At 49.8% G+C, this 20,077-nt stretch overlaps 1 protein-coding gene across 1 annotated transcript; it reads right to left on the reverse strand.

The window, feature by feature from the left end:
- Positions 1–2,726: 2,726 nt before the first annotated feature.
- LOC139237965 (keratin, type I cytoskeletal 18-like) lies at positions 2,727–19,714 on the reverse strand. The gene is made up of 10 exons (XM_070867308.1): positions 19,145–19,714; positions 15,838–15,920; positions 15,474–15,630; positions 12,686–12,847; positions 11,349–11,474; positions 10,992–11,212; positions 8,940–8,986; positions 7,705–7,738; positions 6,481–6,503; positions 2,727–3,668 (listed from the first exon to the last, which is right to left on the reverse strand). The coding sequence occupies exons 1-10, from the start codon at positions 19,607–19,609 to the stop codon at positions 3,655–3,657; spliced, it is 1,332 nt and encodes a 443-aa protein (XP_070723409.1). The 5' UTR covers positions 19,610–19,714; the 3' UTR covers positions 2,727–3,654.
- Positions 19,715–20,077: the final 363 nt, after the last annotated feature.

The raw sequence follows: 20,077 nt of genomic DNA on the forward strand, positions 1-20,077 counted from the left end.
ATGGAGGCCAGAATTGGACACAATATTCCAGCAGGGGCCGAACTAGTGTTTTATGTAGGCTAAGAATAACTTCCTGGTTCTTGTACTGTATGAGTCCGAAATTGAGCCCCGCCCCAAACGGAGTGCACATACCGTTTTTGGAAAATTTCTCCGCCCCAGTCCATGGGGCAAGGATACCAGAGTAATTCAGTACTTTTAATTTTTTTTTAGCTCGGGGCAGAAGTTATAAGCACCACGCTGGCATGTCATAACGTCTCTCCCCGTCAATTAAAAAGGGAGGGCCGCTGCGAACTCTGCAGCCACTTCAGTGCTAAACACTGGGCCACCAGAGAGGGTTTCAGCCCGAGGGGGGTGCCAGGCTGCCTGTTGGCGGCCCGGCCGAACCCGCGGCCATAATTGTCAGCCCGACACGGCAGTCGGCCGATAAAAAAACAAATGGCGTCACCGGCAGCGCCATCTCCCCTTGAAGGGCGGCCAGGCCGTCCAGCCACACAGAGTGTACCCACAGCAAAAGCTGTCGAAGGCACCGACCGGCAGCAGGGCCGCTCCTGCAGGGCAATTTCGCGAGGGGGGGGTAAGGGGTCGGCGCGTGCAAAGTGGCCCCAGACACCACTCCAAAACTCAGGAAGGGCAATGTTCAAAATGGCAGCCCCTCCGCGGAGACCATTCCGCTCCAACCCGTGGCCGCTGCTTTCAGGCGGCCAGAGGCCTTATAGAAAGGGGAAATTTCGACCCCTATTTATAAAGCCCAGGATCCCATATACTTCATTAACTGCTTTGTTAACATGTCCTGTCACCTTCAAAGATTTGTGCTCAAGCACCCCCAGGTCTCTGTTCTTGCACCGACTTTAACATTGTAATATTTGGTGTCTATGATCTCGCCTCATGCTTCCTACCAAAATATCTCACCTCACACTTCTCTGCATTAAATTTCATCTGCCACATGTCCGCCCATTCTGCCAATACCTTCTTGTTTTCCTGTTGCCTGCAATACGAGTGTTGGCCAATGTCAGATTTGTACCCAGGCGATAAAATTGTGCTGTGCTCCTGCTCTCTGTTATCCCTGTTCAATCTTGAGAAGGTGGTGGTAAGCCACCTTCTTTAATGTTGCAGTCCGTGTGAGAGCAGTGGGAGGCATTCAAGGAGACAGTGAGGGTTCAGAGCAAGTCTGTTCCCTTAAAGAAAAAGGATGGGACTAACAAATCTAGAACCCCCTGGATGTCAAGGGTAGAATGAAGAAAAAAAGGGAGGCTTATAACAGATACCGAGGGCTCAATACTGCAGAAACCCTAGAGGAGTATAGAAAGTGCAGGGGTGAAATTAAAAAGGAATTTAGGAAAGCAAAGAGAAGGTATGAAAAAAAATATTGGCAAGTAAAATCGAATAGATTAAGAGGAAGAGGATAACTAAAGAGTAGGGCCTATTAGGGAGCATAAAGGTAACCTTTGTGTGGAGGTGGAAGACGCGAGTACGGTTCTTAATGAATACTTTGCGTCTGTTTTCACAAAAGAGGGACGATGTGGACATTGCAATCAGAGAGGAGGTGTGAAATATAGATGAAATAAACATAGTGAGAGAGGAAGTATTAACAGGTTTAGCATCTTTGAAATCCCCAGGCCTGGATGAAATGTATCCCAGGCTGTTAAGCGAAGCAAGAGAGGAACTAGCAGAGGCTCTGACCAACATTTTCCAATTCACTCTGGCTACAGGTGTGGTGCCAGAGGACTCGAGAATTGCTAACGTTGCACCGTTGTTTAAAAAAGGAGAAAGGGATAGACCGGGTAATTGCAGGTCAGTCAGCCTAACCTCGATGGTGGGAAAATTATTGGAAAAAATTCTGAGGAACAGGATAAATCTTCAATTAGAAAAACACAGATCAATCAAGGACAGTCAACGAGGACTTGTTATGGGAAGATTGTGCCTGACTAACTCGATTGAATTTTTTGAGGTAACCAGGAGGGTCAATGAGGGTAGTGCGTTTGATGTGGTGTATATGGATTTTAGCAAGTCTTTTGATAAGGTCCCACATGTCAGATTGGTCACAAAAGTAAAAGCCCATGGGATCCAAATCAAAGTGGCAAGTTGGATCCAAAATTGGCTCAGAGGCAGGAAGCAGAGGGTAGTGGTCGATGGGTATGTTTGAGACTGGAAGGCTGTTTCCAGTGGGTTTCCACAGGGTTCAGTACTAGATCCCTTGCTTTTTGTGGGATATATCAATGGTTTGGACTTGAATGTAGGGGGTATGATTAAGAAGTTTGCAGAGGGGTCAATATCCAGGAGGAATGGATTTAATAGTAGTAGCTTGAGGGGATTTTTTTTTTAAACCCAGAGGGTGGTGGTGGTCTGAAACTCTGCCTGAAAGGGTGGTAGAGGCAGAAACGCTCATAGCACTTATGAAAAGTGCTTGGATATGTACTTGAATTGCTGTAACCTTCGGGCCACAAACCAAGAGCTGGAAGGTGGGATTAGGCTGGATAGCACTTTGGTGTACGTCATGGAAACGATGGGCCGAATGGCCACCTTCGTGCTGTAAATTTCTATGATTTATGTGTGGTGATCTGCTTTCCCGGCTCAATAAGCAGACGGACCACCACCTCCTTGTCAAGGACAGTTAGTGGTGGGCAATAAATGATAGCCCTGCCATCGATGCCCATATCCCCAGAATGAACACCACCCAACAGGCCCTCAGTTATTGCTGGTTTCCAATAACGCTGGCACACAACAGCTTTGCGGTTAGATCAGAAAGGTGTTTATTGATTAGCTTTAAACAGAAAGTCAGCATGCGGAATGGGCGTGGAACTTCAGAGCAATCCAGGGCTCCCGCAGGAGGTGTGGAGGTGGTTAGGGACAGGCTGGTCCTGAGCCCACTGCCATGAAGCCCATCGTTATGACTAGGACTTGGGGAGACCCCTTGCTCTGTGCCGGCCATTGGTGCAGCAGTGAGATGGCAGCTCCGTGGGCAGTGTCCGATTGGCACCTTAGACGCAAACACCTAGGCTGGGGCTTGGCCCGTCCCAGATAAACAGGCCCCGTTGGGGTTCCCAGTCAGTCTGCGAATCACAGGCCGTCTCTGCCGCTTGGATCAGTCCCACTAGGGAGGGTGCAGCCATTGGATGCCCTCAGCCCGTGGACAGAGGATCGACTCCGCAGGCGGGGCTATCAGCTGGGCGGGATGTTCCCACAGCGTGTGGAAGGGACGGGAATATTTTACATCATTTCAGTGGCGACAGTGCGTTTCTGATAGTAGCTGTGGGATCGGCAAAAAGAGCCATGGCACAGGGTCAGCAGCCAGCACAGGGGTTAACAGCAGCGCTGTTTTAAGGCAATAAGTGGCAATTGGAGGAGTGACAGTTGGCTGGCGGGGAGGGGGGCGCGGTGTAGGGGATGGTTTCTGTCTCCGTGGCAACCCGCGCGCTTGACTCGGAAACGGGCGCTTCTCTCTGAAGGGAGCCCGGGGGTGCCCTGTTACACCTTCCATTTTCAACATAAAGCATCAGAACGATAAGAGTGGAGGGGGGAGGCCATGAGGGAGGACGCTTGTGACCGAAGAGCCCACATCCTCGAGACTCCGGCAGAAACAGCGACAGCAAGTACGAGACGTGGTGCCCCAGCACTGGGTTCCCGGCAGGTCCCTCACGGACGGCGAGAGAGTCTTCAGTGTGAAACTGCTGCAACGACAACCAAACAAGCCCAGGTTAACGTGAAGAGAAGTTTTGCAGCGCTTAAATTTCAGCCCCATTGCCCCTTCCCATCAGGCCTCTGGCTGCCAGAAAGCGGCGACCACGCCTGAAGGAATGGCCGCCGAGTCTCCGCGGAGGGGCCGCCATTTTGGAAATTGCCTTCCCAGAGTCCGGGACCGCTCCACCCATTTTCCTGCCAGGGCATGCACGCGCCGACCCCTTACCGACTGGCGGGGACCCTTTCCCAAAATTGCCCCTCGGGAAATTGCCCATTTCCCGATATTGTCTTGTTTGGGGCAGGGCTCAATTTCGGCCCCATATACCTCTCTGCTGAATGTAGGCTCCTCTTGGCTTTACAGTCCCATTTTCCTGCTTTCCCCCCTCATTCTTGGTTACCTTCTTTGAGTTAGATGCACATCAACAAGGACGGACTTAGATTCAATCATTTTCCATTCTTTTGATTTCACGCAAACCTAATTCTTCAGTGTAAGATTCAGTGCTGGGACCCCAGCTATTTACAATATACATGAATGATTTAGACAAAAGGAATTGAATGTAATATCTCCAAGTTTGCAGATGACACTAAGCTGGGTGGCAGCGTGAGCTGTGAGGAGAATGCTAAGAGGCAGCAGGGGACTTGGACAGGTTAGGTGAGTGGCCAAATGCATGGCAGATGCGGTATAATGTAGATAAATGAGGTGCCAAATATATATGCCAAATGTGGTGGCAAAAACAGGAAGGCAGAATATTATCTGAATGATGACAGATTAGGAAAAGGGAAGATGCAACGAGACCTGGGTGTCATCAGTCATTGAAAGTTGGCATGCAGGTACAGCAGGCGGTGAAGGCAAATGGCATGTTGGCCTTCATAGCGAGAGGATTTGAGTATAGGAGCAGGGAGGTCTTATTGCAGTTGTACAAGGCCTTGGTGAGGCCACACCTTGAATATTGTGTACAGTTTTGGTCTCCTAATCTGAGGAAGGACGTTCTTGCTATTGAGGGAGTACAGCGAAGGTTCACCAGACAGATTCCAGGACTGACATATGAAGAAAGACTGGATCGACTCGGCTTATATTCACTGGAATTTAGATGAATGAGGGGGATCTCATAGAAACCTAAAATTCTGACGAGATTGGACAGGTTAGATGCAGGAAGAATGTTCCCGATGTTGAGGAAGTTCAGAACCAGGGGTCACAGTCTAAGGATAAGGGGTAAGCCATTTAGGACCGAGATGAGGAGAAACTTCTTCACTCAGAGGGTGGTGAACCTGTGGAATTCTCTACCACAGAAAGTTGTTGATGCCAGTTTGTTAGATATATTCAAAAGGGAGTTAGATGTGGCCCTTACGGCTAAAGGGATCAAGGTGTATGGAGAGAAAGCAGGAATGGGGTACTGAAGTTGCATGATCAGCCATGTTTTTTTAAACCTTGTTTGAGCCCTGAACATGTCTTATGACATCCGTCTGTCGCTATTTTAACAGGTGTTAACCTATTCAAAATAATGCAGCCCACAGTGCGGGCAGACACCAGTGCGGTACAGAGGGAGTGCTGCACTGTCAGAGGTGGCGTCTTTCGGGTGTTAAACCCAGGCCCGTCTGCCTGTTCAAAGGGATGTTCACAATCCTGTCACACAGAGCCTGGAGCTTTCCTGCAGTCCTGACCAACTCCCACAAACACCACGACCAAAAACAGATCCACTGCTCATTTACGCGGTTGCTTCGACATGGGATCTTGCTGTTCAAGATGGCCTCTGCATTTGGCTGTGGAACAGTGGCTCTACCTCAAAGGCAATTCCATGTACATGAAGTACTTTGAGATTCGAAGGCTCTATTTAGTATTTTAACAGTTTGCATCCCCTCTCGCTCAGATATACTGTCTTCAAGCTCTTCCTCTTCACGCTGTTGAAATGAAGGCCTCAAGTTCTACTGCTTGAACCATTCCCTTGCAGGATGTCCAAACCTCCCTCGGCCATTGCTTATTCCTATCCGAGATTTACTTTCCCCTTCCCACTACTTCTTGTGTACCTCATTGTCTTTTCAACTTTGGCAGTGCCCTGTACTGTGGGGCTTCACCGGCTGGGAAAGCAATTGTCACCCTCCTTCACTCTGATTGCCTGCTGTGTTATGCAGCAGTTGCATGCGTGCACATATATGTGTGCATGTGTGCTTCCCCCAGCTCGAACCTGGGTGAATTGACGGAGACCAACAGATTGTTTGAAAAGGACAGTGTACAAAAGGAAGCAAGACTTGCATTTCTATCACTCCTTTCAGAACCTCAGGACGTCACAAAGCAATTTACAGCCAATGAAGTACTTTTTGGAGCGTAGTCGCTGTTTTAATGTGGGAAACACAGCAGCCAATTGTGCACAGCAAGCTCCCACAAGCTGATAATGATCAGATAATCTGCGATGTTGATTTAGGGATGACTATTGGCCAGGACACAAGGGAGAACACCCCTGCACTTCTTCGAAATAGTGCCCTGGGATCTTTTACATCCACCTGAGGGGGCAGATGGGGCCCTTGGTTTAACGTCTCATCCCAATAGTGCAACGCTCCCTCAGCACTGCACTGGAAGTGTCAGCCTGGATTTATGTGCTCAAGTCCCTGGAGTGAGACTTGAACCCACAACCTTCTGGCTCGGAGGCAAGTGTGCAACCCACTGAGCCACAGTTGACTCTGCTTCCCAAGGCGCAGCACAGACCGAGGATCAAACCCGGACCTTGATGGCCTGTGTACTGAGTACCACAATGCTCATTACCATCAACCAAAGGGTTAAGAAGGAGGAAGAAGAGCTGTTATTACCTCGCAATTCAGATGTGCTGGTGCTAAAAGAGAACAAACAATAACAGAAACAGTTAGCATCTGCTGCGCACACAGTCGATACATAAATAAAGCATCCCTAGTGTAGGCCTCAAACAAAACGTCCCACCTCAAACCCTAGTGTAGGTCTCAAACTTTAAGCCATTGAGTTTATAGTTCATGGCCGTGAAATTTCAGGGCACCCCGTTTGGGGGCAGTAACCCTCGCCAGTTGGGACTTCCTGCGCCGAGCGCACAAGTCCCGCCCTGCGATCTAAATTGGGGTCACCACACACGAGGGGAAGTGGCGCCCAATGTCGGGCGTCCACTTACTCTTGGGGGCGCTAAGCACGCACACGGAGCGCTACGCAGGTCCAGCTGACGCCTTCCACAGGCCCTCCTCTTCCGATATGGGGGAGGGGGTGGGGCGGGGGGAAGTTGTGAGCTCTGCACGGCTCCTGATGGGCCACCGGGGTTGCCATGGCCCGGCTCAAAATGGAGTGCTGGGCTGCACCATCACGACATGGAAACCCGCAAAATTGTCAGAAAAGCACGACCGGGGAGTTGGCACAAAAATAAATTAAAATGGCGGCGATCAGCGAATTTCGCCCCGCGAGTGCAGTGCGGCTGGGTCGCTACCTACTAAGGCTGGCGTTGACATTGCCCACAGCAGCCTCACGGGGGCGCTGCCCAATTTCTGCCGCGGGGCGGTAAGTGATCAACGCGCATGGTGATGACATCATTGCCGGAGGGGTAGCGGCCCAGGGCGTTACCAGTGAGGGCACTGCCGCTATTGCTTTTGCGCCTCCGCTAACTCCCGTGCAATTCTGTGGGAACCGGTAGAGCCCCCCCCCCCCCCACTAGTCTCAAGAATATTGGGAGAGTTAAAGTACGAATGTCTCTAGATGCTCGGTAAATCAATTTGTCGGTGTTTGGCGGCTTGTGAGTGACGTCCTTCCATTGAGCATGAGACAGCCCTGCTCCTTCAGTGTCCTACCCACCCCGTTTCCCAGGATAGACATCATCAGCATAAAGAAGCCACTTGCAAATTTACTGCACTCATTCAGATGGGTCAGTGACGCAGGATGTACTGGGAAGTGGGGGGGGGGGGGGGGGGGGGGCGGCTGCGGGCTTAGAATTCATTCTAACATTTAGGGCATAACTTTGACCGTCTAACGTGCACTCTTCCCGCGGGCCAAGGATAGATGTGTAATAAGAGTGCACTTACGTGGTGATTGTGGAGGTACTTCCTGAGCTCTTACCTGAAATGGGACGAAAATGGAGAGCAGTTAACCAATTGCAAGAAGAACCAGTTCAAAATGGCCGGCAGCCAGGTGAACCCCATTAACCACAACCCTACACGCCCCCCCCCCCCCCCCCCCAAGTCTGGGGACAATCATCCCCAACAAGAAATGGAGTCAATACTAACAGGCTACTGTAGTCAACAGTTGAGAGTTTATTGTGAAACACGGGTCAAGGCCCACAGCATGGCAACACCAAGGTGAAGAAAAGAGCAGGTGAGGCAGTGGATTAAGTCTGAAGTGGAGGTCACTGACACCAAGCTTAGGTTCAATAACCTGCAGAGAGTAGGAAGGAGGAACAGAGAGGAGGAGAGTAGAGTCGCATCCTTCGGCTCCAAGGGAAGAACGAGAGAAGGAGATGATGCAATGAGTCTAAGTCGCAATGTCATGGGGTGGAATAATAAAAGAAAGCTTATTGTAGGGGCCGACTGTTAGTGGCATTGATAAAATAAGGAGAAATAAGCAGCACCAGGTCACACAGATTTGCATTTATATAGCACCTTTCACGACTATCGGATGTCTCAAAGTGCTTTACAACCAAAGTACCTTTGGAGTGTAGTCACTGTTGTAATGTGGGAAACGCAGCAGCCAATTTGCGCACAGCCAGCTCCTACAAACTGCAATGTGATAATAACCAGATAATCTGTTTTTTTAATTATGTTGATTGAAGGATAAATATTGGCCCAGGACACCAGGGAGAACTCCCCTGCTCTTCTTCGAAATAGCACCGTGGGATCTTTTACCTCCACTTGAGGACAGACGGAGCCTCGGTTTAGCATCTCATCCGAAAGACGGCACCTCCAACAGTGTGGTGCTCCCTCAGCGCTGCACTGGTCTTGATGAGACAGAGAGACACACACACACAGAGCGAGAGCAGGACAGAGACAAAGAGAGAGAGAGGCATACAAAAGAGAGAGACAGAAAAAGACAGACGAGGAGAGAGGGAGAGACAGAGAAAGTAACAGCAGAAAGAGAGCGACAGTGGGAGACAACAGCAGGTCCTTGCACACTGTACAAGGCACCTCCAGCAGTGTTTTGCAGGATTAACTTAGTGGAAGGTCATGGATTACAGAAGAAAGAATTCAGGCCCAGGATATATGCAAACCTTCTCTCTCACCGGTCACGTCATGCTACTCAACTCCAAAATCGCTTGTAAACTTACCAGTCCCACCTGTTGAGAAGCTGGAGGAAGATGATCCTGCACTCAGTCTGGAAGGGGGCAGGGAAGAGAAAAAAATTCTTAACATTCTGTACTGCAAAATAGAGCCTGTTGTAGATTTATCCCGCTCCACCCCCACTCAGATCTCACCGTCCTTGGCCTATTGCACTGTTCCAACAAAAGTCAACGCAAGCTCGAGGAACAGCACCTCATCTTTTGATTAGGCACTTTGCAACCTTCTGGACTCAACAGAGTTCAACAATTTCAGACCGTAACCCCTGCCCCTATTTTTTTTTCTCTCTTTTTCCCATCAGCTGTTGATGGTTCTGCCATTCCCATTTACACCTGATCTACTCATCTTTTGTTTAACTTGACCCACTGCCATCTCCTTTTGCCTCACACCAGCATCCCTTTTGTCTCTTCTCTCCTGCCTTCCACCCAATCGCAGACCTTCCTTTTTGTTCTTTCCACCTCTCCCCGCTTTCCCTGTCCCTTGCTTAAAAACCCGTTTATATCTCCAACTTTTTCCACTTCTGACCTGAAACGTTAACTGTTTCTCGCTCCACAGATGCTGCCTGACCTGCTGAGTATTTTTTCTGTTTTTATTATTAGTAGATTTATCCCGCTGGGATGGGAGGGGAGAGGGGGAGTGGGAGGGGCACAGGGCATCAGCACGGTCAAGTGAGCCACCACCTACCCCGTTTGTGCTTTGTTCAATGGAGATGTCCGAAGAAGAGTTCCTGCTAATAAATGAAAATCTGTCTTTGTCTGTCTGTGTGACCTGGTGCTTATTTCCTGCTAATTTCATTGGTGATGCAGTATCACATGGTCCTCTCCCAGGAAACTTCAACGAGAACTGGTCAAAGCCCATTATTTGTCATAAGAACATAAGAAATAGGAGCAGATGTAGGCCATACGGCCCCTCGAGCCTGCTTTGCCATTCAATAAGATCGTGGCTGACCTGATCTTGGCCTCAACTCCACTTTCCTGTCTGTTCCCTATAACCCTTGACTCCCCCTGTAGTTCAAGAATCTGTCTATCTCAGCCTAGAATATATTCAATGACCCAGCCTCCACAGCTCTCGGAGGCAGAGAATTCCAAAGATTCACAACCCACTAGAGAAGAAATTCCTCCCCATTTCCCTCTTAAATGGGCGACCCCTTATTCTGAAACTATGCCCCCTAGTTCTAGTTTCCTCCCATGACGGGGGACATCCTCAGCATCTACCCTGTCAAAACCCCTCTGAATCTTACAGGGTATATTTCAATAAGATGACCTCTCATCTTTCTAAAGTCCAACGATTACAGGTCCAACCTTTCCTCATAAGAACACCCTTCATCCCAGGAATCAACCGAGTGAACCTTCTCTGAACTGCCTCCAATGCAAGTATATCCTTCCTTAAATAAGGAGGCCAAAACTGTACACAATACTCCAGGTGTGGTCTCACCAAAGCCCTGTACAGTTGCAGCAGGATTTCCATACTTTTATACACCATCCCCCTTTGCAATAAAGGCCAACATTCCATTTGCCTTCCTAATTACTTGCTGTACCTGCATGCTAGCTTTTTGTATGTCACATCCAGCAGGTGTTGACTAAGGATGGGTACTCTACCGCTGAACCACTCGGTCCTTCATTGTACCGTTGACAAAGGTCTCCTGATATTTGCCTCAGTTCCATTTGTTATTTTCTCCCAGAAATCTTTTGCCCTGTAATTGCACTCCACCAAAAATGCGCCGACACTAAAGAGGTTTGCCGTCAGGGACCTGGTGACCAAGCGGACCCCACTCTACTCAGCTGTTCGGCCAGAAGGATGGTCGTCTCATCTCAGCCTGTTCAGTTCCTCAACCCAACATTCTCACTCTGCCACCATCAGGAGCTGATGAATTCCCTTGCCTCCTTCCTTGGCCCAAAGGCGCCTTGGTCTAAGCTAACGCCCCTCCTTGGCTGCGATCGGCTAGCGTGCCACTGTGAGGAATCCTGGGGCGTGAATAAGTGCATTGCCGATTAGGGCCACAGCTCACCATGAACCTGGACTGCGGCACTCCTCTGTCTTACCTTTGGCTATTTCCATCCAGCAGTAGTCTGTACTGCTGAATCTCACCCTCCAGCTTCATCTTGATGTTAAGAAGGTTCTGGTACGACTGGCTCTGTCTCATCAAGTCATTCCTGATGCCCCCCAGTTCCCCTTCCAGCTGCGAGACCCTGCTCATTATCTGCTGGAGCTGCATCGCGTACCTTCCATCTGTCTCGTCCAGAGTGTTCTGCAGGGCATAGAGCTGGAAACACCAAGTCACGTTTGGTTAACTTATGTCTCGTCCGAATGGGCTTCTTGGAACAGGTTTCAACAGCGATCGGATTCGAAGCTCTGATAAACATTGCACTCAAACACATGCGTTGTCAAAAGTCACTTACATTCCCAGTTATGGAGTTGTATTCACCGTCAAGGCCTTGCAGTTGCCGACGTATTTCAGACATTTCGACTTTAGCACCGTCGACAGCCTTGTTAGCCTGAGTGGTCTCTGTGACTTTAATAGTCATCTGAAAAATCAGAGAAAGGTTGACAGGGATGGAGTGACGCACACTAGACAACCCGCTCCGCACAGACATGAAGCTGGCCAAATAGTGACTGTACCCAGTAACACAGAACACCAGCCCCGGCCGCAAGGGTCACTGTCGGCATTGTCCACACAAGGCTTTCATCAAGAGGTGAAGCCAAGGGTATGGTAGCGTAATGGTTATGTCGCTGGATTCATACTCCAGTGATCTAGGAGCATGAGTTCAAATCCCGCTGGGGAATTTAAATTTAGTTAATTAAATGAAGGCAATTCTCCTGCCCTCACCTGGTCTGGCTGATATGTGACTCTGGACCCACAGCAATGTGGTTGATGCTCAACTATCCTCTGAAATGGCTAGTTGTACAAGGTGGCTCACTACCACCTTCCCAAGGGCAATGAGGGACATGTAATAAATGCTGGCCTTGCCAGTAATGCCCACATCCCATGAATGAATACATTTTAACAAAAAAAAGTCAGCAGAACCAAAAGTGGTGAAAACACACAGGTCAGTCAGCTTTTGAATGTGGCTTTGAGTCGGAATCTTTATACTGAGACAGCTGTGTGTGGGGGAGGGGGAAGATTGTGCACTGATGTAAAACAATCACTAGGGATGGTTGGGGGAAGGAATGGAGGACATGTGTTTGAACTGTGAGAGTGGGACTAGATTGGATGTTGGGTGCTCCATGTTTCCCCAGAGAGCAGTCTCTGGAATGTGTTGCCAGCTGGTGCAATGGACACTGACTCTCTGCCTTCAGGAAGGAGCCAGACCGATTCCTGACTGGGGCAGAGATTGTATCATACAGAAGCTCAGTGTCTTTATAGAGAATACTTGGTCTGTGTGATCTCCTGGACTGGTGTCGATCTCCTGAGGAAGCCAGGGTGGAATTTCCCAGACATTTCTTTCCCCCTTTATTGACCCTTCAATTTTTTCTCCGGTTTATTTGGTTCACCCAGGAGGTTACGTGGCAGTGGGGTCAGGGTGTGGGGGTGGAGGGTGGAGTCGAGTCAGCACGCTCCAACCATCATTGTGTGGGGCAGGCTTGGTGGAGCAGTTGGTCCTTTCCTGCTAGTCTCCAGAGCCCTCGGCCAACATTCCTCCCTCCATCAGTCCCACCGGAGAAAACCCAGATTGACCAGTCACTCATCTCCTTGGCGTTTGTGAGCCGCCCCGGTTGATGCCGAATCCAATCCTACCTGTTCCTTGTACCAATTATCCAAATCCTTTTGGTTATTGTCAACTATCTTTGTGTACTCGTCTCGGAGTTGCTGCAGGGTCGCGGCCAGGTCAACGCAAGGTTCAGAGTCAACTTCAACGTGGACGTCTTGAGTCTTCTGCTGCCGCAACATCTTCAGTTCCTGAAACACAAGGACAACAGAGCGTTAGATCAGCACAACCTATCTGTGTTGGGCAATGCGCTACAGGTCAGTCTCCTCTGTCTTTTCCAGTGCACTAACGGCGCATGTGCTGAATAAAGCAAGGAAATTTAGGGCTAAGACCTTAGCAATTATTTACTGAAACTTACAGAAAGTGGCCGATAGAACTGGCAGGAGAGATGGTAACAGGGACCAATACTGCACATCTTGCCCTGTACTTAAACATTAATCTCTAGGACATTGCTGCAAGCAACACTCGGGAGTAAAATTGAGAAGGGCTTCAGCTGGCTGGGCCCCAAGCTCTGGAACTCCCGGTCTAAACCTCTCCGCCTCTCTAGCCTCCTTTAAGACGCTACTTAAAACCTACCTCTTTGACCAAGCTTTTGGTTACCTGCCATAATTTCTTCTTGTGGCTCTGTGTCAAATTTATAACACTGCTGTGAAGTGCCTTGCGACATTTTAGAACCTTAATGGTGCTATATAAATACAAGTTGCTGTTGTTCATAGAATAGAATCATAGCAATTTGCAGCATGGAAGGAGGCCATTCGGCCCATCGTGTCCGCATTGGCTGACAAAGAGCTATCCAGCCTAATCCCACTTTCCAGCTCTTGGTCCGTAGCCCTGTAGGTTATGGTACTTCAAGTGCACATACAAGTACTTTTGAAATGTGGTGAGGGTTTCTGCCTCTACCACCCTTTCAGGCAGTGAGTTCCAGACCCCCACCACCCTCTGGGTGAAGACATTTCCCCTCAAAACTCCTACCAATTACTTTAAAATCTATGCCCCCTGGTTGTTGACCATTCTGCTAAGGGAAATAGGTCCTTCCGATCCACTATCTGGACCCCTCATAATTTTATACACCTCAATTAGGTCTCCCTTCAGCCTCCTCTGTTCCAAAGAAAACAACCCCAGCCTATCCAATCTTTCCTCAGCTAAAATTCTCCAGTCCAGGCAACAGCCTTGTTGAATATTTTGATTTATTAGTTAAGGATGACTCCACCGGGTAACAAAAGGTCCCTTTGCTCTCCAGCCCGAGGATAGCCACATCAGGTGACCTATGGTGGAGGCAGGAGATCATGTGATGAGACCTCCAGGATAATATCCAGAGTTGGCTAGTCTACCTGCGCTGTGCACCGTTTAAAAGGGAGATCACTGCAGGTCGTTACACCGAAGATGGTAATGTTTAGGGTGGAGATAGATAGATCTTTGAACGATAAGGGAGTCAGGGGTCATGGGGAGCAGGCGGGGAAGTGGAGTTGAGGCAAAGATCAGATCAGCCAGGCTTGAAGGACTATATGGCCTACTCCTGCTGCTATTTCTTATGTTCTAATGGACACAGGGTCACAAACACGTTCAAGGGAATAGACTTTGCAAAGAGTTTCAACTTAACCTTCATTGAAGGCTCTCTACACAGGGAATCACAAGACACCTTTGAACACGTGCAAGTCTCCCGTTACTGCATGAAGGTTTGTCGGTGCCAACGTGCCGCTCATTCTACTGAGAAATTGCGAGGTAGAAGGTGGGCACAGAGGAGCAAATGAGAAAGAGGGTGGAGGCAAACAAGGGCCCCGACAAAGGAGACAGAGGTCTGGGCAGAGGAAGAAAAAAAAAGACTTGGATTTATATAGCGCCTTTCATGACCACCGGATGTCTCAAAGCGTTTTACAGCCAATGAAGTACTTTTGGAATGTAGTCACTGTTATAATGTGGGAAACATGGCAGCCAATGTGTGCACAGCAAGCTCCCACAAATGTGATAATGACCAGATAATCTGGTTTTTGGTTATGTTGATTGAGGAATAAATATTGGCCAGGACAGTGGGATAACTCCCCTGTTCTTCTTCGAAATAATGCCATGGGATCCTTGGCGTCCACAAGAGAGCAGACTTGGTTTAACGCCCCATCCGAAAGAAGGCACCTCCGATAGTGCAGCTCTCTCTCAGCACTGCACTGGGAGTGTCAGCCTACATTTTTTTGTGCTCAAGTCCCTGAAGTAGGACTTGAATCCACAACCTTCTGACTCAGAGGCTAGAGTGCTACCCACTGAAAGTGAGTGGGTAGACAGGGGGAGAGGATTAAGAAACAAATTGAAAGAAGGGGACAGATAGAGAGAGCATGCAAGCGCAAACAGAGAAAAAGAGGAGACACAAAGTTAGAGGGGACAGACAGAAGGGAAATAGGGGCAGAGGGTGAGAGGAGGCAGTCAGAGACCGAGAGCTGGACAGAAAGAAGAGGGGGAAGTGAGAAAGAGTGTAAGGGGGCAGATAGAGAGCAAAAGAAAGATGACAGACTGGGAGAAAGAAAGAGCAGAGATGGATAGACAGACCAGAAAAGGCAAATAAAGAGAAGAGTAGCGACAAAGTAAAAGTGAGGAGAGGGCAGACAAAGAGCACGGGATGGATAGAAAGGGAGGAAGATGGATAAAGGAGTGTAAAAGGAGTGTGGGGAGAGAGAGAGAGAGAGAGAGAGAGAGAGAGAGAGAGAGAGAGAGAGAGAGAGAGAGAGAGAGAGAGAGAACGCTATGGGGGTGGAAAATAGAGGTTGTGCACCTGAGCATGAAGCAGCAAGTACAGGGGGGAATTTTAACTCAACCATTAGAGAAACCCACCTCGTCATGGTTCTTCTTCATGTAGGCAATCTCATCTTCCAGCCCAGTAATGTCACTGGCCAGGTTAGACTGTAACTGCAGGTAGGTGTCCTTCAGTTGGTGCAGTCCGTCGATGTCATTCTCCACTGACTGTCTCAGCATCAGCTCCGACTCCCACCTGTAACAGACGGAGAGCCGATGAAACAGGATCAACGGCAGGATGTAAAAACAACAGTCGGGGGATGGGGGAGGTTGGTAAACCCAATTTCATGCACTGGCGCCAGGTCTATTCAGGCTGAACGCAGGCAGAGCAGAGATAGGAGATGGCAGCAGGCGACTGAGCAGACGGGGAAGAAAGGGATCTAAATGGAACTGGGTCACCTACTTGTTCTTGAAGTCCTCAGCTGCCAGTTTGGCATTGTCTATCTCCAGAGCAATGTGGGAGTTCTCCAGAATGGCCGTGTGAATCTGGGAGAAACGAAGAAATAAATAAAGACTTGCATTTATATAGCACCTTTCACGACCACCAGACATCTCAAAGCACTTTACAGAAGTACTTTACAGAAGGTGCTTCACATAAGTATTATGCAATAAAAATTTGACACTGAGCCACATAAGAAGAAATTAGCGCAGGCGACCACAAGCTTTGTCAATGAGGTAGGTTTTAAGGAATGTCTTGAAGGTGGAAAGAGGGGTAGAGAGGCAGAGAGGTTTAGGGAGGGAGTTCCAGAGCTTGGGGCCCAGGCAACAGAAGGCACGACCGCCAATGGTCGAGCGATTACAATCAAGGATGCTCAGGAGGGCAGAATTAGAAGAGCAGACATCTTGGGGAGGGGGGGGGTGTGTTTGGGGCTGGAGAAGATTACAGAGGTAGGGAGGAATGTCCGACCCGAGCCCGCCCCATTCTTCGGCCGGGCGGGTCTGGTTAAAAACGGGATTGGAGTGCCAACAGAGTGGGCGTGGCGGCCGAGGTTGGCGCTGTCCCATCCGATACCCAAACATGGGCACTTACCAACAGGTGCAAATGGGCAGTGATCAGGAGCAGACTTTCTCCTCCACAATCGTGTGTCAGTGACACACTGTCATCTCCACTGAGCCATAGCGGGGAAAGGTTGGCAGGGGAGGGGGCTGCGGTCAAACTACACATTAAATCATTGCGAAATTATGGTCTGGAGCACAAAGTGGAAACATTGCAAGCTGAAAATCCCTCTTTGAACAGTAAAGGGCATAACAGGTGGGAGCTCTTTGTGAGCAAGTTTGGTCTAGTTCTGAGCTGATACTTCTGCTTAACAAATCCATAATTTGACACCCCTGCTCGTGGGGTGTTTTTGTTTGTGGTGGGGAGCAAGAAGAGGCTGTGATGCTCATGCCAGTGATTAGATGGTGCCAAAAATCAAAAATACAATCTCAGTCTGTTGGAAGTTCCCTCCCCTCCTTTCCCTACACCTTTTTTCGATTTCAAAATTCTCAATCCCTCCATGGGCCTTGCCCCTCCCCATCTCCGCAATATAATCCAGCCCCACAACCCCACCACCGTGATGACTGCGCACCTCAAATTCTGCCCTCCTGAGCATCCCTGATTGTAATCACTCAACCATCGGTGGCCATTCATTCTGTTGCCTAGATCCCAAGCTCTGGAACTCCCTCCCTAAACCTCTCCGCCTCTCTTTCCTCCTTCAAGACGCTCCTTAAAACCTACCTCTGACCAAGCTTCTGCTGTAATTTCTCCTTATGTGGCTCAGTGTCAAATGCCTTTGTTTTGTCTTATAACACTCCTGTTATAATGAAGTGCCTCCGTACATTTTACTACATTAAAGGCACTATATAAATACAATTTTTTGCTGTTGTACAGTTTATCTCTCCCCTCCTGTTCCCAGGGTGTGGCTCCTTTGCTGGGTGCAGTTTTAAGGTTGTCATGCAGTGACCATGCCCCCTGGCTGTTTGTGTAAGCGAGCGAGAGATTTGAGAGCCAGCACATTGCCAGACTGTGCATGGATGCAGGTCTCAGCAGAACCCAATTACCTCATCCAGCATTGAACGTACATCGTCCCGCCAGCAACAACCTGTATTTATATAGCGCCTTAAACGTAGTAAAATGTCCCAAGGCACTCCACAAGAGTGTGATAAGACAAAACAAATAAATTTGACACCGAGCCACAGAAGACAAAATTACAGCAGGTGACCAAAAGCTTGGTCAAACTCAAGACCGCTCAAAGTGGAGAAGCATCCAAACACATTCTCTTCGCCGAGAGCGCTCGGATGCCAAGTACAAACAGCAGAAGGAGTGTGCAGCAAACTCAAGCACCCCACCCACCCATCCCTTCCACCATCATCTGCCACACCCGCAACAGAGATTGTAGGTCCGCATTGGTCTCAGTCACCTGAGAACTCATTTTAAATGTGGAAGCAAGTCATCCTCGACTCCGGGGGATTACCCAAGAGGTCAAAGAGGTAGTTTCCAAGGAGCATCTTAAAGGTGGAAAGAGAGGCAGAGAGGTTTAGGGAGGGAGTGCCAGAACAGCAGTGAACAGGAGCAGAAACCTTGGCCCTGTCAGTCTTTGATGTCTCACTCTCTCCAACCCCCCCAGACACAGCCCACCCTCTCCACTGACATTAACTCATTCAGCAGAGACTGGGTCCAATCCCACCCCCACCTTCAGCAAAACCATACGACACGAGACTCCCAAAGCAAGCGCTCTACTCGGAACTCCTGCACGGCAAGCGAGCCCAAGGAGGGCAGAGGAAACGTTTCAAGGACACCCTCAAAGCCTTCCCGATAAAGTGCAACATCCCCCACCGACGCTTGGGAGTCCCTGGCCAAAGACCGCCCTAAGTGGAGGACGTGCATCCGGGAGGGCGCTGAGCACAGAGTCTCGTCGCCAACAGTGTGCAGAAACCAAACGCAGGCAGCGGAAGGAGCGTGCGGCAAAGCAGTCCCACCCTCCCCTTCCCTCAACCACAGTCTGTTCCACCTGTGACAGACTGTAATTCCTGTATTGGACTGTTCAGTCACAAACTCATTTTTGGAGTGGAAGCAAGTCTTCCTCGATTTCGAGGGACTGCCTACGATGATGATGATGACAACATAGAAAATAGGTGCAGGAGTAGGCCATTCAAGCCTGCACCACCATTCAATATGATCATGGCTGATCATTCACCTCAGTACCCCTTTCCTGCTTTCTCTCCATACCCATTGATCCCTTTAGCCGTAAGGGGCATATCTAACTCCTTTTTGAATATATCTAACGAACTGGCCTCAACAACTCTATGCGGCAGGGAATTCCACAGGTTCACAATTCTGAGTGAAGAAGTTTCTCATCAGTCCTGAATGACCTATCCCTTGTACTTAGACTGTGTCCTCTGGTTCTGGACTTCCCCATCATCGGGAACATTCTTCCCACATCTAACCTGTCCAGTCCCGTCAGAATTTTATATGTTTCTATGCGATACCCTCATTCTTCTAAACGCCAGTGAACGACAACCGGGCAGTGCTTTAACGCCAGAGAGCGCGCGGAGTGGGAACTTGAGGTCACGCGGGGTCAAGCACACCGCTCGGACCGGTATTTTGGGGAGCAAGGGTCAGGTCTTATCGTCAGATCTCTTCCCTCTCTCCCCCCCCCCCCCCCCCCCCCAAAGTGCTCAGAGGAAAGGCAGGCAGGGACTAAGACTGGAGAAGAAGCCTCCTTCCTTACCTGTTGTTGAAGGGGTTGGACCGTCTTTTCGTACACAGACCAGTCAAACCCGTCGATCGTTCGGTTGCCAGCGAATTCCTTGATCTGCTGCTCCAGGTCGGTGTTGGATTGTTCCAGCATCTGCACCTGGTTGAGGTAAGCGGCCAGCCGCTGGTTCAGGTTCTGCATGGCGTTTTTCTCGTCGGTGATCCCGCCGCCGCCGCCTCCTGCTCCCAGCATCATAAAGGAACTACTCCCACCCAGGCTACTGCCAAAACTCAAACCTAAACCCGCACTGCTGCCGCCATAAACTAGACCTAGACCCGACCCTCCTCTGCCGGACGACTGGACATTGTAGGATCTGGTGACGGTGGCTGGCCTCGAGTAACAAGCCGAGTAAGCACTCTGGGCGTACCTCGGTCCGCCGATGCGCCTCGAGCTACTCATGCTGCTGCCGCTACTAGACCTCAAACCGTGTATGGACATGGCTGCAAAACGGGAAGCGGGAAGCTGAGCGTTCGCGATGGTTCTGGAAGCTGGAGTGAGGCGCTGCTCGCTGCGCGCGGCTCTTTATGCAGCCAAAAGGGGGCATGGCCCAACTCATCGTAACCACGGCAACCAGGGCCTGATGGGACAAAGGACAGCCAACTGGGCCAGGCTACATCGAAGATTACAGAAGCTTTCGGGTTGGGACAGGTTTTTTTGATGGGGGTTGCGTTGGTTTTGAGTGTGGAGGAGGAGGGAGGCAGACGGGGTGAGAGGGTGGGTGGGGTATGAGGGAGGGGAGGTGGGTGGGGTTTGAGGAAGGGAGGGGAGGCTGAGTGAGAGGGAGGTGAGGTGGGTAGGGTGTGGTGTGAGGGAGGGAGGGGAGGGGAGGCAGGTGGGTGGGGTTTGAGGGAGGGAGGGGAGGTTGAGTGAGAGGGAGGTGAGGTGGGTAGGGTGGGGTGTGAGGGA

This window comes from Pristiophorus japonicus, chromosome 24 (assembly GCF_044704955.1).
Source record: "Pristiophorus japonicus isolate sPriJap1 chromosome 24, sPriJap1.hap1, whole genome shotgun sequence".
In the NCBI taxonomy this organism is placed as follows: domain Eukaryota; kingdom Metazoa; phylum Chordata; class Chondrichthyes; family Pristiophoridae; genus Pristiophorus; species Pristiophorus japonicus.

Bases quoted from the DNA above. Each gene is read 5' to 3' on its own strand.
- LOC139237965 (XM_070867308.1), bottom strand. From the start codon at position 19,609: ATGTCCATACACGGTTTGAGGTCTAGTAGCGGCAGCAGCATGAGTAGC. The intron at 15,921-19,144 runs GTAAGGAAGGAG...CGTTTCTCCCAG, and splicing joins TCCAACCCCTTCAACAACAG to ATTCACACGGCCATTCTGGA. The intron at 8,987-10,991 runs GTAAGACAGAGG...GCCCCCTTCCAG, and splicing joins CTGGATGGAAATAGCCAAAG to ACTGAGTGCAGGATCATCTT.